General features: G+C 37.1%; 1 protein-coding gene across 1 annotated transcript; it reads left to right on the forward strand.

Annotated features, from left to right (window-relative positions):
• The first annotated feature begins 317 nt into the window (after positions 1-317).
• zgc:77151 (uncharacterized protein LOC337153 homolog) lies at positions 318-14,152 on the forward strand. The gene is made up of 10 exons (XM_056731838.1): positions 318-606; positions 3,270-3,530; positions 5,076-5,247; positions 6,133-6,369; positions 9,884-9,999; positions 10,870-11,017; positions 11,113-11,165; positions 11,284-11,381; positions 11,472-11,610; positions 11,694-14,152. The coding sequence occupies exons 1-10, from the start codon at positions 586-588 to the stop codon at positions 12,978-12,980; spliced, it is 2,532 nt and encodes an 843-aa protein (XP_056587816.1). The 5' UTR covers positions 318-585; the 3' UTR covers positions 12,981-14,152.
• The last annotated feature ends 1,110 nt before the right edge of the window (positions 14,153-15,262 follow it).

Consider the following 15,262-nt stretch of genomic DNA (forward strand, 5'->3'; position numbering starts at 1 on the left):
ATGACACCAATCGTTTAATGGCTAATATTCATAATTCTAAGAATAATAACTTGATTTAATTGTATACAAAGATACAGTTACACATTACAACAGGGTTGTACATATCCATAAAACAGACCAAAATATACTCTTTTAATTCAAACATATATCTATTTTTTCTATCAGACTGCTACTGCTAGCAGGAGTTAATAATTAAAGCATGGCTTGTTTTTTTTCATGCAACTATTTTATTGAAGAACACATTGTTCTTCTCACGCATGCTCTGTACTGTACATATAGATTTTTCTCTTGAAATGCCCATTTCACGTCTCCATATTGAAACAGCTTTTCTATTAACGATCACGGTTAGTCGCTGGATTAAATGAAACAGCGAACATGTTTCCACAGGCATCTGTATGTGCAACGAAGAAAATATATTAAAGTTCTTTTGGCAAATGGAGTTAAGCCACACCTAGATCCTGTCCTATTTTCACAAAAAAGCACAAGCTTTTCTTCGGCTCGTTTATGTGTGTGCCGGTGCTGTTAGTACCCGGCTGTGTAACTTGATAGGGGGCATCGAGAGGGATAAGGGAATGTTGAGCTGCAATGGAGCAGAGTACGATACAGGTAAACTGAATTACAACTTTTTAATGCTACTTTTGTCGCGTCTCGAGACGGCCGCGCGAGCGAGATATTTGCTCGCGTGCATTTAAAAATTAAACTCGTCATTTTTTGAAGCGACGCTTTTATGACACGTCGTAATATTTGGAAGTTGGCGAAAATGCCGAATTGACCCAATCAAACGAACGGAGACTTGGAAATATCGAATCGTATTTGCGCGAGAAACTTTATTCATTTTATTCATTTTTTGATCGGTTTTACGTGGATATTTATGCATATATTAAGAACGCGTGTATATGATATTTCGTATTTTTTGTTAATGATTCATTTCTTTGTGTGTCGTGTTGACTACCTAGATTCTCCCTCTTGCCCCCACCCCCACATTTTCACATTTGCCTAACAGATTTTGTTTTATTTTCAAATGAAAAATGTCGAAAATGCGATTTTAAATTGGCGGTTGTGTTCGTGTTTTAATTCGCGATCTGAAGTGCGTTTGTCGATGAAATGTCGCGAATATTAACCTTGATTTTAAATGACGTGGTATTGAAACTTCTAGGAAGAGATAAACTTGGTGGAGCTGTTGATTTTCTTTCAGACTTGATATTTGCGAATCGTGCTAAAGTGATTTTGTCGTTGCAAAGGCATTGATGTCATTTTTAAATTGGAGCATTTAGGCGAAATGATGTAATATCTTTTTAATTTTACGGAAAACTGATGTTTATTATACAGAATAGGTGTTGGCTATACATGCTAGGCGGTAGCGATACATTCGTGTCGTGGTATATAGGAGGCTCATATATGTGGCAGACGGAAGTTGCCTCAAATGTTTATTTTTTTCTTGCACGTATTGAATGAATAATGTTACCAATATTATAAAAGACACTGAGATCAGAGCACCCGGATTGTTGGATTTTGTTTCGCTGTTGTTATTAAATATGTTATGTATACCAACTACACCATTTCAAAGCTCACTAACTCTAATAACAATTTTAACTATTTTTAAAGAAATTAATTTTAATTAAATTGGGCACAATAGGGACCTCCAAGGTCATTTTGATATATTTTTTTATATTTCCACATCTACTCCTGTATTTCAAGAATGTGTCATTGCTTATGATACATGCTCGATTCGCTGTTCGTTGAAGTACATAAAATTAAACAAGTTGAGTCAACAGACGTGTATTGTGGCTTGGCTCAAATGTAAAGTCGCTTTTTCACCAGTAGGCGCTCGACATGTGGACGCCGAGTGTTGTGGCTTCTGATTGGTTGGATTTTTGGTGGCTATGTGGGTAACCGGTGGGGGTGGGGCGGGGTGACTGACCCTTGAATGTGTGTAACTTCGTGAACGCGCCCTGTGATTAACATGTAAAAGCGAAATATGCAAGTATCTCTAAGATCAGACTTCTTTAAAGAGCTGATACAGAGTTGCCAAAGAAAACACAAGAGACTGTGTGTGTTGTACATGTGTATCGTCATGTTTTAAAATATGCATGATATAGAAAAACTAGAATAGTTTTAAAACAACGTAGTTCAATTAAAATGATTAAAAAAGATCAAATGCATTTAGGATTTCAAATAAATGAAGTTTTCCAAACTCTCATTGTTTGTCTAAAATATGCTTTTACAATAATAATGGTTACTCATAGTATATATTATAGTCATGAAAGTGAAACAATTAAGTTATGTGAATACGTTAAAATAAGTATTAAACTACCTTTAGTACTTAAATAAGATATTAAAATACTCCATGGTGACTTTAAAAAACATGAAATCATTTATTTCACAATCTTTAGATCTAAGATTATACCAATCTTACAGTTGGCTACTGAAAGCTGAAACAATAATACGTGACCTTTTGTGTATTTTATGGGTTTATTGATGTGATACTAATGTTAGTCTTGAGAAACGTTTACACATTTTTAGTTACAGAATGGAGCACATTTTTTATATTTGATATCTGCGAAGCACATTTTGGCTCCGTGTCTGTGGAATTTCTTTATGTTTGTTCTTCCACTTGCAAAAAAATATTATGCATTTTTCCATTGATATCAGGCCATTCTTAAGTAGATTAATACACTGGAATGTGTTTTTAACCAAAGCAACACGACAGAGTAGGAGTTCGAGTATGTGAATGAATAAAGTATTTTGCTTGAACAAAATGTAGAATATAAAAGTAATTATTTCATTTACATTTGATAGGATATGCTTTGTTGGGGATTTACGATGTGTTCTCGTTCAATTTTTGGGTAAAAAATACGAACTGATGACAGAAAATAGCATTTTTTCCCTTGGCGGAGTCATCGAGCGCTGCGATGCTTACTGTTCAGGCACATCATTTGAATCATGTGAAGGCTGTTTGCATGCGTGTACTTGAGCTTTCCTGTTGTCTGACTACTGAAGTGTTTGTGTAAAGACAACTGTTCTGTTTGTCTAACATACAGTACATGAACGGGAGAAAATTAGGAATGGGATACAGTTTATGAATTCATATTTATTTTTTTACAAACCACTTTAGACACAATTAATAGCCTCGGCTTATAATTATCTTCTCTCACTCATAACTACTTGGGTTATTTTTAGGCGAATGTGTAATTTTCTCAAACTGCTGTCTAAAAGCCTTGTGTCTATAGGATCTAAGCCTTATTTTTTTGCACTTTTGTCTTCAACAGTGGTTAGGCTCCCCCAGCTGCCTCCGAGGCTCCTTTGCCTTTTATAAGTCGGTGTGTTGCAAACAGGAGTCCGGGGGTCTGCCTCAGGTCTGGAAACTCGGAGAGTTTTATTTTCTGCGCTGTGGCCCTCAGGAGCCTGTGTGTATAGCAGAGGTCACACTGCTGTGGGAGGATCAGACACAACGCCACCTGCTGGCCAGCTCGAGACTCTACTTCTTACCTGAAGACACACCGAAGGGAAGAGTGGTGGGACATGGAGAGGTAAGGCGTGAGAATTGAAACTAAAATAAACAACATTGGGGTGTGTCGTTGGTTTTTATGTTTCCAAACATAATAGAAAATTGACTGTTTATCTACTGTAATGTGTAGTGTTAATACTGCTTTATGTCGTCTTCCTGAAGATCTGTTTGACTTGTCTTTTATACTGGATATAATTTTTTTATTTTTATTAAATGGCATGGCACTCTTTAGGCACTACGTGTTTTTTGATGCTTTTTTATATTTTGCTTTAGCGTGTCAGTAAAAAATCAATATAGATTTCCAAACCTTCTTTGCATATCAAACATATCAAGGAATAGATATTTGCATGATTTTGCATCACCCTGAACAATAAATACCTGGATTTTGCAACCTGAATTCAGGGAGGTGAATTTATAAAATATTTTCAATATCATAAGTTGGGTACCATTTCCAAATTTATGTCCTTGTTATATATTTCTGAGGTTTTATTCTTTGTCCGCACAAAAAACTAAAAGATCTTTGTTCCTTCTTTAACTTGTGTTTGTTTTGTTTGTATAAAATATAAAATAATAAAATTCATTCTTTCTCTTAAAATCTGTTCAAGAGAGAATATACAAAAACATACTTCATCTTTCTGTGCTGTACCAGAGTTTATTATAATTTTTGTATTATAATTTTTTTAGTTGAAATGTGTATTTTTAGGCTTTTGGTTTTGTGATTTTAATATTTATTTGTTTACTTTTTATGTTGTCATATAAGATTCATTTGTATTTTAATTTTAGTTGTTTATCATAAGGACCATTTTAGGACCTCAAACTAACTTCAGTTTATTCAGTTTTCGTTTAGTTTTAAATAATTGTAGAGCCAATATTTGATTTGATTTTATCAAACAGAAGTGCTTTCAAAGTTTTTATTTTAGTTAACTAAATTGTGTAAATATTATTTTGTACGAGAGAATGTGGAGAGTAAGAGTGCATTCCTGTTACATGATTTTGTTAACACAAATGTTTGTACCAGAGCAGTTTGATGTATTAATAATAAAAGTTTGCAGTAGTGTAAACATACGTTGCTTTACATCTAAACATGCTGAAATTGTCAAATTGTTAATAGCAATTTAGTTCTGCTTGCGCATTAATAATCCAGCCAAATGAGATTTAATAAATCCTATCTTTCCTTTTTTTTTTTTGAAAAACACTGTTCGGAAAGTATTTTACCATACATTCAGAGCCAGCATTTATCTCCATGTCTCTTTCATAATGTGTTTAGAACAAGAATCTAAAACAAGTAACTTAAAATAAGTAGTAAATCTGTCACAGTTTCCATTGCAATCAGTTAAATTTGCGATTAGGATCTTCATGTCAGACGGGCCTTTTACCTCATTTTTTAAAGCGGTTTGGAGAGGTTGTTTTGCCTGAGGTGATGGTTGTACTATTGTTAACAACATAAAAAGCGGAGAGGCTTCTCCACAGCTTTCACTATGTGTTAAAATGCTTAACACCTGGCAATCATATGTAAATGTGTTAGTCATTGTTTTTAAATGGAGTTTACGTGCATTTGTATGGACAGGATGAAGTCCTGGCTGTGTCGAAAAAGATTGTGGTGAGAGTAGAGGATCTGGTGAAGTGGACCTGTCGGGAACCTCCACAGTGGAAGCGAAGCAGTCAGAAAATTGGGCCTCACAAATCTGATGGGTCACAAGATTCTTCTTATCCCAAGGAAGAGAAAACCGAGAGCACTGGTGAGTAACTGCTGAAAAATACCGAACTATGTCTTTCAGATGATATATTTGGTTGTGCTTATGCATTATGAAAAATGCAATTTAGAGGAAAAATCTTGGCCTATGTATAATATCGTTTTGACTGTTACTGTATTAAGTCTTCTAATGGAGCAAAATTTCTGTTAGTTTATCATTTATTTGTTTTTCTCTATTCATTTACTGGCAGCTTATTTTTTAAATGAGCGCACATTAATGCCAACATATTGCTTGTAGGCAACAAGGCATAACAAACATAAATAACACATCACATCGTAAACATTTCCAAATACTAGTAACAGGAGTAGATCAGGGTTTATGTCGTTTAACATGTCGGGTGAAATTTTACAGGTTTGACAACATTTGCCTTTAATATTTGTTTAGATAAGTGAATAATGTAACCTGCAATTTTATGTTTCAAACATAGATGGCGGTAAAGAGGCAAAAGATACAGATGGCAGTTTGAAAAACGTAATAAAAATCAATAATTTTAACAATACCTAGTTTCAGTGAACTGCAAATTTCAGGGGTTGTAGCTGCATGTCATATACAGTATTTAAAGAATTCATTGGCAAAAACAGATAAATCCGTTTAAAAAAATGTCCAAAATCATGTTTTTTTTTATTGTGCATTCCACGTAATATCAAGCAAACTGCAGTCGGGTTGTTTTGATCAAGTAATTACAGGAAAAACACAATAAAACATGATTACATAATCAAAACATGATTTTTGAAAATCTGCTTTTGCAAATAAACTATATATAAAAGTGTATCATATATACTTGAGCACAATTACACGTCTGTGGTTTGTTTTCTGTATAAATTGTCTATTAAAGTCCATACACTTACAGGTGTTTTTGTCATATTGCAGAAGAGTCTACAGACGTACAGCAGAATGTTAAAGTTCTCAGCTACCCCCAGTATTGCCGTTTTCGATCATTGCAGAGACGACTCCCAGATCAGGCTGCTTGGCCCGGTCAACAGAACCCTCACCTGCTGGCTCTGGGGGGGATAAAGGTGACCCTCCACAACACACGGGTCCTTTACTGTCGGGACACTTTCAACCACCCTACTCTAGACAGCAGCGCCTGCATACTGACACAGTTCGGTGAGTACTAAACTCTTGTTGGATTGTGACGTCACCCATGTGCTTTGTTGAGATATGTCAGGGTTTTTCCTGGTTCAAAACGAGGCAGAGGTGGTGCCATCCTGATCTTGTACACACACACGTACTACCGTACCTTTAAGTGGCTTAACCAGAGTGAATTTAATGCAGGAAAAACCCTGTATGTCTGACCTAAATAAATAGAAATGGGTAAATTGGCAATAAAACACAGTATCGTCTAATATTTCTTAAAGAGTCACTTGTGTTATGCTACAAAATGTTACATTTGTTAAATGCTAATTGTGGTGCTTTCGTGGTTTGAAGCGATAGTTTACTCAAAAACAGAGAAATCAACCCTTATTCACCCTCATGGGGTTCAACATTTGTATTGAACACGAAAGATCACATTTCGGCGGTTTGTGTCCATACAATGAAAGTAAAAAGTTTGGTTTCCAACATTCTTCAAAATATCTTCTTTTGTACTCAGGTGAAATTCAGGCACTTTAGATGAACATCTAATGTTAGTTGTTGGAAGAGTTTTGATAAGCGTTTCATTAGAAGACAGTTTAAATTCTCACATCAGTGAGGGTTCAACTTTTTTTTTTATTCGACTTTTATTGTATAATTTAATGATGCAGTCGGCTCTTAGCAAGTGTTAATTTTAACACTTGATGTGTAAACAGACACGTTGACAGAAATGCAACTACAGTTGGGCAACCCATGCACTTATTAATGCATAACTGTTTAAACAGTTTGTTCGTTTTTGTCTATTTGTTTTGGCATACTTGGGTATGAGAAATTATTTTTAGGAATTGATGTCACACATACCTAGTTTGTACTGTACCCAGAATATCTCTTTAGAGTGTGTACACAGGTTTATCTTTAGCGATCCCTGTGATAGAAGTGGATTATTAAACATACTAAATTATACTTATTTTAAAAATGCAAAAGGGTTTGGAAGAAGGCTAGGCGGGAGTTATACAGTATAAAAGAGTTATACAGCACACACTTGTCTTTTCTTGTCTTTGAAAATGATTTATGTTTTATGGTCTATTGAAACTAAAATGCTTTCTTTCTAAAATGTGTTTCCTGTAATTCGTATGAAATACTTATGTTAGTTGATTCTACAATGTAAGGGTTCCAGTCTTGCCGTAGTATTATTAGTACAGAGTGCAGACTCGGTTTTGTCTGACTGGCAGCTGTTTTGAATGCGATAGCTTGGCGTGGTATTCCTGTAAAGACTACAAGTGAATGTAAAGAGACATCATATTAGAGGTCGACCGATATGCGTTTTTCAGGCCGATACCGATTATTTCCATGCAAATTAGACCGATAACCGATATTTTGAACCGATATATATATGGTGTAAAAACGTAAATTTATATAGAAATTAAGAACACATGCTCTGAAACATTTGAAATATTTTTAATTCTGACTGAGAAATCTTAATCATAACACTTATATTAATACTAATAAAAGTAAGAAGGGAGCACCCAGCAGAATTCTGTGAACCTTTTGTTAACCACAAGCAACACAGTAAAAAACAACAAGCAACAAATGAAAAAATGAATTGAATGTAACAAATTATATTTATTTATGGAAAAAAATATGTTCTGATAACATTGCATACAATACTTTTCAATTAATGATTATGCTAATCATTGGATTAACTAGCACAATTTGAATTTATATATTAGTGTAAATAATTGAATTGCCTTCATAGCTTTATTGTGTATGTTGTTGAAAAGACCGCAATATTTTCATGAAGCTATAACATGAGCATGAGAGCACTCTGACTGAAGACCGACGATTCAAGTTCTTTATGCTTTAAAATGTCTTGTATTTTTGAAATGGCGTCATTTTAAGTGACGTGCAAAACGCCAGCTCGATCAATTACAAGAAACGCGTGTGCAGTGTGCTGCTCGCTTGCAGAGCAAATCATTGTTATACTGAGGATGTGAATTATATCTACATGATAATTATGCGTAAATCCCACGGAACCTGCAGGAAACCCGCAAAGCTGCTCCGAAATTCAGGCACTTATTATATTGAAGTGTTTTGCATCTTCAGTGTAGTGGATTGTGATTTATTTCAACATCTGATGCTGCTTTACCTCATAGAGCATGAACCCGAAGCAGTGCTTTCGGTGTGACAGTGAAAAAAGACTTTCTGTTCCGCAGCCTCCCGTGTTGATTGGCCGGACTCGTGACTTAGTCCCAACAAATCAGAGGGGCAGTGGGCGGGCATTACTCTAGGCAAACCCCTAGAGTGACGTGTTCCGACTGCTCTCGCTAAATCCTTGGCTGCGTCAGAGCCAAAAAGCGCATTTCAAAATTAAATGACTTTATCGGCAAATCGGCTTTGAAAATGATCGATATCGATTATCAGCTAAATCCTTAATATCGACGCCGATAATCGGCCAATTCGATAATCGGTCGACCACTAGTTGAAATATCCGATTTTTACTTTAGGCCTGGTCTTAATGACTTTTAATTTGTATTAATTACAATAACGATTTGAACACTGCCCTCCTTCCTCTTGACTAAATAACGTATAGTTGCCTTTTTCAATTTCTAGCGATCCCAAATTAAAGTTTGACCAAAACAAAGGCATTATTTAAAGTTATGAAACAATCCAAATGTAGTCTTCCACTTTTAGAAAAATTAATCTTAAAGGAGTAGTTCACTTTCAAAATACATTTTCATGATCATTTACTCACCCGCATTTCATCTAAGATGTTTATGTGTTTGTGTCTTTAGTCGAAAAGAAATGAAGGTTTTTGATGAAAACATTCCAGGATTTTTCTCCATATAGTGGACTTCAGTGGACTCTACTTACGGTTGAAGGTCAAAATGAAAGTTTCAGTGCAGCTTCAAAAGGCTTTAAAAGATACCAGATGATGAATAAGGGAAGCGATCAGTCATTTTCTAAAAAAATAAAAAATGATATGCTTTATAAACACAAATGCTCACCTTGCTCTGTTCTGCGATGCAGTTCATGACTTCACGTAATAGGTGATTATGTTGAAAACGTCACGCTTGACGTAATTACGTATTACAGAGCAAGGCGAGCATTTGTGTTTATAAAGCATATACATTTTTTTTTCTAGAGAATGTCCGATCGTTTCACTAGATTAGACCTTTATTCATCGTCTGGTATCGTTTAAAAGCATTTGAAGCTGCACTGAAACCATTTTGACCTTCAACCATTTGGAGTCCATTGAAGTCCACTATATGGAGAATAATCATGGAATGTTTTCATCAAAAACCTTAATTTATTTTCGACTAAAGAAACAAATACATAAACATCTTGGATGACATAGGGGTGAGTAAATGATCATTAAAATTTATGTTGAAAGTGAACAACTCCTTTTTAATTAAAAATAGAAACTGTCATGTCGTCAAAATAAGGATATAAGGAAAGGAAAGAACAATTTCAGTAAATTTGAACATGAATTTGCCTGAAGCTCGTGAATGTTGTGTGCTAGGAGCTTAATGTTGCTACGTTTCTCTCTCAGGATGCTCCTCTCTCAGCTTGAAGGGGCGACCTCGTAAAAGAAGGGGCAGAGATAGCAACGGGCTCGACCAACTAAACCAGAACCACTTATCGGAGACATGGATGGAAAGGATGAAGGTATACTTTGAATTAAAATCCGTTTGTTTAGTATAAATGCCTAAAAATGTGATGGTGATGGATTTAACAGGATGTTTAAAATAAAAGGCACAAAGACATCACCATGCTTCCTGTTTTGTTTTAACTTTACTTACTTGACTTCCTGTCTTACAGTTCGTGTGTATTTGTCTATTTTTTGTCTCTCTGTCAGATCAGAATCTCTTGTATGTTCCTGTTGCTTTGTAGTTTTTTTTTATTTATGGTGTGTTTTGTGTTACTAACAGAGATGGCGATAGAGAGGCAGATGTCACAGTTTGCAGCTTTAAAGGGATAGTTCACCCAAAAATAAAAATGATCATATTTTATTCACCCTTAAGTGTTTCAAAAGCCTGTATATGACGCAAAAGAAGATATTTTGAGAAAAGTTTTGGTGGTTTTGTGTTCATACAATGAAAGTCAATGGGGTCCAGTGTTGTTTGTTTACCTACATTCTTCAAAATATCTTCTTTTATGGTCTACCGAAGAAAGAAAGTCATAAAGGTTGGAATAAAACTCATTTTTGGGTGAATTATCCCTTTAAGTAGTCCAATAAACGTGTGAATAACTTCGTTCCCAATACACTCTTAAAAATAAAGGTGCTTAAAAGGTTTTACAAAGAACCATTCAGCCAAAGGTTCTATAAAAACAATCTCCTTTTTACTTTTTTATAATCTGTGAAACAGAAAGATTCTTCAGAAGGGTACTTTATGGAACCAAAATGTTCTTCTTTGACATCGAAGAACCTTTCCAAGCACCCTTTTTATTAAGAGCATAGACAAAACCCATTTTCTTGGTATGCTATGAACACATGAAACTCTTAAGCAGCTAAAATGTCTTGATACATTTCTATAGGAGAATGTGATGGGCAGTGTAGAGATGCAATGGGATGGAAATTGGCTTCCACACCCCGAGGAGCAGCTCTTCCTGGATCAGCTGTATCTTTTTATGGAGCGCAGGGGCTCCCCAATCAGCAAAGTTCCCAACCTGGGCTTCAAAAAAAGTATGTGTAAAAAATTTTTACGTAACTCAAATCATAATGATCTTTTACCGTACCTTCAAATAAAACCATAACACTCTACCTACTTATTTCCGCAGTTGATCTCTTCCTCATGTATTCAGTTGTGAAAAAGAGGGGAGGCTACGAGAGGGTAAGTGTTTGAGGTTGTTTTTGCTTGTTGGTCGTAAACTGTAATCTGAAATGTGAAACTGATAGCGGTAATGTCAGTACAGCGAGTGAAAAGCCATTGTTCTTCCTGTGGCCTGCAGGTTACATCACAACGTTTGTGGAAGGCCGTGTACAATGAACTGGGTGGAAGCCCGGGAAGCACCAGCGCTGCCACCTGCACCAGGAGGCATTATGAAAAGTGAGTGCGGAGCTTCGATTACGGAGACATTTGATTCCTTTTGCTTGGCTAATTGCGACTTCCGCTTATTCTCTGTCTTTTGTATCCTAGGCTGATGCTCCCTTATGAACTGCACATAAGGGGAGACAATTCACAACATTGCAAGCCCAGAGCTACATCTGTCTCGCCCATCACCATCAAAAAGACAGAGGTGGGCAAAGAGCTGTCGAACAGTCCGAAGAATGTCCAGGTGGGAGTTGTACTTTTCTGTAAACCACAAATTGTGAAATGGTAGTCAAGTTGAAACTGACTAAAATGAGTTTTCTCTTCCAGGCATCTCCACCAGATGGCGTTGTGGTACGTAAAAGAGGAAGACCGCCCGGCAAACGCAACGCTAAAGTTCTGGCTAAGGGCAGAGTTGGAAGACCACCCTTGCATCCCAAACCTCCTCCTGAAAGACCCCAGCAGGAGATCAAGCCACAGCCCATTTTCCAAGAACTCAAGCTCAACAGCCATCCTCTTGCCCCAGGACTGTCCCTCGTGTCCTCTTCACCCGTGTCCCACCAACCCACACCGGGACTAGATGTGAAGATTGTGGAGACCGTTCCCACATTCCTTTCAGGTCCTATCAAGTTGTTGGCGGGCGGTTCCTTGGAAGGATTCAGTCCTACTAAAGGCCTTTGTCCGCTGGACCTCTTCCGAGCCCGTCTGGGCCTTAACGGACTCAGTGGTGTTGAGGGAACTCCTCGAGATTCCTCCACGCCCCACCAGCCCATAACGGTTCATCAACCTAAAGTCAGTATGCCCGAGACCCCCGAGAGTCTCCAGCAGTGTTCAGGGTGTAGTCTGGATACCCCGTCCCAAAACGCAGGACTCGCGATGACTAAAGTCCCCCTGCCCCCCTTGAGGATCCTCCCGCTGGACATCGGGTGCAGTCTGCAGTTGCGACAGCTGATGCGTACCCGTCTCGGTTCGGCGCACATGAACACCTTCACTAAACGTCTTTCAGAGGTTCTGGCTCAAGACCTTAGCCAGACTTCCCAACCCAATTCTAGTGTCCCACAGGAGCAATCGCTCCCGCTCAACCTTAGCAAGAGATCCATTACGAAAAGATCTGCTGGAGATGACCTCACAGATTCCAAAGCAAGCGATGAACAGTCTCCAACCAAGAGGATGAAGCCGGAAGACGTCGATGTGTCTCTGAAATGGAACGGCACATCATTGTTGGTTCCATTGAGTCAAGATGAGCCCGCGGACCTCAGCTCTCCAAGCCGAGCCCGAGCTCTACTTCACGATAGGACAAGTGTGACTCCGACCCGCTCTGAAGCCGCCTCTTTCCCCTTAATTCCCAAATCGGACATCTCCCCTGTCAAGACCGCCAGTATTGTTGCTTCCCCAGACGCTCGACGTTGCGTTTTCCAAGCGGACGATAAAAGCGGCGGTATCACGGTGACCATTAAAAATGATTCCGAAGGATCTCCAGAACTAGGACCTCAACCCATCAGTGACCTCTTTTCGCAGCGTATACCTACTGATGATATCAAAGTGGAGTCGGACGCGGTTTCCTGTCTCAAGATACTCTCGAGTTCACTCCTTTCCAAGCCTCCGCAAAGCTGTTAGCATGCAGGCTGGACCAAATCACCGTGTCACTCCTTTCTGCCCTTCTCGTGATCCTACAACACATTCGGGTTGCGACTGATAAAAGAGGAAAGAGATCGCTCCACAGATGTGTCATTATCTGTTTTTAAAACACTACTTTGAACTCATGCAGGTGGCCACGGTTCAACCAAAGATAAGGTGCCTTGATGACTCTCCATTATAGTGTGTTAAAGAAACCTATGCGGTGGCCAGCCAATAAAGACGTTTAATATGAATCATGGAGGTCTTGATTTCTTTGAAACTACAGATGTTATTTATGTACTTCACGAACGTAGAATTGGAGGTTTCAGTTGAATCAGATGCAAATGTCATATTTTTATAGCCTTAATGTTGTTGATTCGGTAAGCTACTGTATGCGTAAATGTTTCGTTTTTAATTCTGTGAGAGATTCAGTGTCATGTGGGTGTTGGTCATTCTTGCAGTTGTTATTTATCTATCCATTACTTCTTAAGATGCCGATCATTCTTGGGATTTATTTGAATTCGACAATTCAGTTGTGTGTGTTTGTTGAACTATTTAAGAGCGCAAATTACTTGTGTGTCAGATCCTCTTCATTTTAAAACAATGTACTGTACTGTTTGCGTACTTGGGGTCCTCATGCAAAATTTGCTTTGGTAATTTTTAATTATCTCTCTTATTTTAAATGTGTATTTTATTAACATATATTGTAGTTACATTTTGTGTTTCTGATGAACCATGGAATGGTTTACAACAGACTATACAAATAACGTGTTTATAAAGAGACATATGTTATGAAAATGAGTAACTTGATTTGCTTTCACTCCTTTAAGACTGACCTCTCACAATGCAATATATTTCACAGGTTTACGTGTTGTTTTTAATAAATTACAATCAATTTGCCATAAAACTGTAATTAACTGTGTAAAACACATTTTTCTTGTAATTCTTTATTCTTTTTGTTTTATTTCTTTCATTTTAATTGTGTACTTGAACGCAAGCCAAACAGAACGCTAATCCTTATTTAATGCTTTATTTAGTATCACCAGGTTACAGAAGTGTTTTTTCATTATCGTGCATGCATATGCTAATAAAACATGGACTCTGTGACAGAGTTAGCATGGCAGACACATGTTTAAACACTGAATATTTATAATAAAAATGGTATGTACTAATGTCATGGTATATGTTCCTGAAATAAGCAGAAGTTTGATTTGTTTAAGATGGCCAATATTAGGTTTTCCTTGCTTTGCTGTTCTAACCTACTACTGAGGCTTTTATTTATTCATGTATTGCCTTAGTAGTTGTGGCATTTTTGTGGGGATTCTCCATTAGCTGTAACCGTAACGGCGATCTGTGGCCAGCAGACGGCGCCACTATCTCACTTACAAAATACATTCTACCAACAACTTTAGATCAGTTCGACTGATAAACTAGCCTTGATCAACATTATAAAAGTATTTTCTTTAAATCTGTTCATCTGGATTCACTTGAAAGTCTCAACAAAAAAAAGTCAAACCCAACACAAGAACAGTGGAGGGAACAAGACATTCAATCTTATCTTTGTTTAAACTTGAGCTGGTTTAGGTTAGTGCTTCCAAAAAAGTGCTTAAGACAAGACAAAGAACTGGAAACTCTGTTTTAGGAGAGGATTTTGTTTTAAGAGCAAATAAATCATAGCTGATATTCTTCCAACCTTCTTTTAGCTCTTTTGGAAATAACTTGCGGGTCTTTCGCTGGTCAGATTTTGCTTTTAACTTTAAAGGCTCTCTGTGGGTCTTGCTTTCATGTGTCTGGTATGTGGACTGCATTTTCACAAAGCTGCTGTGCTTTTTAACCATCTGTTGCCATCTCATATCTCACTGTTTTTGAACATCGGGTGAATTTCAAACATTACAATTTTGAAACCTTTATGGCTCTATTCTGCTGAACACAGAAGAAGATATTTTGAAGAATGCTGGTAACCAAGCAACACTGGACTCTTTGGACATTGTATGGACACACAATCTCTGAGGCATTTCTCAAAATATCTTCTTTTGTGTCGCACTGAAGAAAGAGTCATGCAGATTTTAAATCGCACAAAGGTGAATACATTTGACAGAAATGTTATTTATGAGTAAACTATCCCTTTACATTTGACATCTAAAGTATTGTGGAAAAAACATGCACATTTTCAACCTGTTGGGATGTTTCTCTTACGAGATCTTATTAAACTAGACATTTTTTTAGATGGTGGAGACTTTACAATTAAATCATGAGACATGGTAGTATATGGAGCGGTCTGT

This window comes from Triplophysa dalaica, chromosome 19 (assembly GCF_015846415.1).
Source record: "Triplophysa dalaica isolate WHDGS20190420 chromosome 19, ASM1584641v1, whole genome shotgun sequence".
NCBI classification, from domain to species: domain Eukaryota; kingdom Metazoa; phylum Chordata; class Actinopteri; order Cypriniformes; family Nemacheilidae; genus Triplophysa; species Triplophysa dalaica.